At 60.5% G+C, this 1,272-nt stretch overlaps 1 protein-coding gene across 1 annotated transcript; it reads left to right on the top strand.

The window, feature by feature from the left end:
• The first annotated feature begins 209 nt into the window (after positions 1 to 209).
• On the top strand, positions 210 to 834 carry LOC309797291 (polyadenylate-binding protein 1-like 2). Its single transcript, XM_082610891.1, has one exon. The coding sequence runs from the start codon at positions 225 to 227 to the stop codon at positions 825 to 827; it is 603 nt and encodes a 200-aa protein (XP_082467017.1). The 5' UTR covers positions 210 to 224; the 3' UTR covers positions 828 to 834.
• Positions 835 to 1,272: the final 438 nt, after the last annotated feature.

The raw sequence follows: 1,272 nt of genomic DNA on the forward strand, positions 1-1,272 counted from the left end.
CGGAGGCCTCCCTGGCGGCAGCGGCAGTGGCCGTGGCGGAGGCCAGTGCGGCCGAAGCCGCCGCCGCGGCAGAGGCTGCGACGCCCCCCTTGGGGGAGGCGGAGGCGGATGCGGATGCGGATGCAGATGCGGAGGTGGCGGCGGCGGTAGCGGCGGCGGCGGTGGCCGCCGCGGATGCTGATGCGGAGACGGGCGGGGGCTCCGGGGGGAATCCGGACTTTCCTATGGCTTCGCTGTACGTGGGAGACCTGCACCCTGAGGTGACGGAGGCAATGCTGTACGAGAAGTTCAGCCCGGCCGGGCCCATCCTCTCCATCCGCATTTGCAGGGACAAGATCACCCGCCGCTCCTTGGGCTATGCGTATGTCAACTACCAGCAACCGGTGGACGCCAAGCGGGCCCTGGAGACCCTGAACTTTGATGTCATCAAGGGCAGGCCAGTGCGCATCATGTGGTCCCAGCGGGACCCCTCGCTCCGCAAGAGCGGGGTGGGCAACGTCTTCATCAAGAACCTGGGCAAAACCATCGACAACAAGGCGCTGTACAACATCTTCTCGGCGTTCGGCAACATCCTCTCCTGCAAAGTGGCCTGCGACGAAAAGGGGCCCAAGGGCTACGGGTTCGTGCACTTCCAGAAGCAGGAGTCCGCCGAGCGGGCCATCGATGCGATGAACGGCATGTTCCTGAACTACCGCAAAATTTTCGTTGGGAGATTCAAGTCGCATAAGGAACGAGAGGCCGAAAGGGGAGCCTGGGCCAGGCAGTCCACCAGTGCTGACGTCAAGGATTTCGAGGAAGACACCGACGAGGAGGCCACCTTGCGATGAAGACACCCCAGGAGCGAGCCAGCCAGCAGAGCCAAACCTTGGCTCCCACCCGGTTTACAACCCCACCATCTGCCCCCCTAACCCACCAGCAGTGTATTGTATTGGGAGTGCAGGTCTCTCTCTCTCACAACCGCCCCCACCCCACTGTCTTCCTTCCCTCCATCTCTCCCTCCCTCCGCCTGTCTCAGTCCCTCTCCCTCTGTGTCTCTCTCTGACTTTCTCTCCACTCCCCTCTCGTCCCTACCCCTCCTCTCCCCTCCCTTCCCCCCACACCCACCTTGGGTGTTGTGAATAATCTTGCTAATCTGTGCCACTTGACAGGTTAAAGGCTGTCTTCTCCTTGTGGTTTGGTTTAAAAAGCACTTTCTCTCTTTGTTTATTGCACAGGTGATACAATTTCATGGTAGAAACATCAGGAAGGAGAAGGAAATCAGATGAGGGAAAC

The sequence above is a fragment of the Mesoplodon mirus genome, assembly GCF_964341445.2.
Source record: "Mesoplodon mirus genome assembly, chromosome: X".
NCBI classification, from domain to species: Eukaryota; Metazoa; Chordata; class Mammalia; order Artiodactyla; family Ziphiidae; genus Mesoplodon; species Mesoplodon mirus.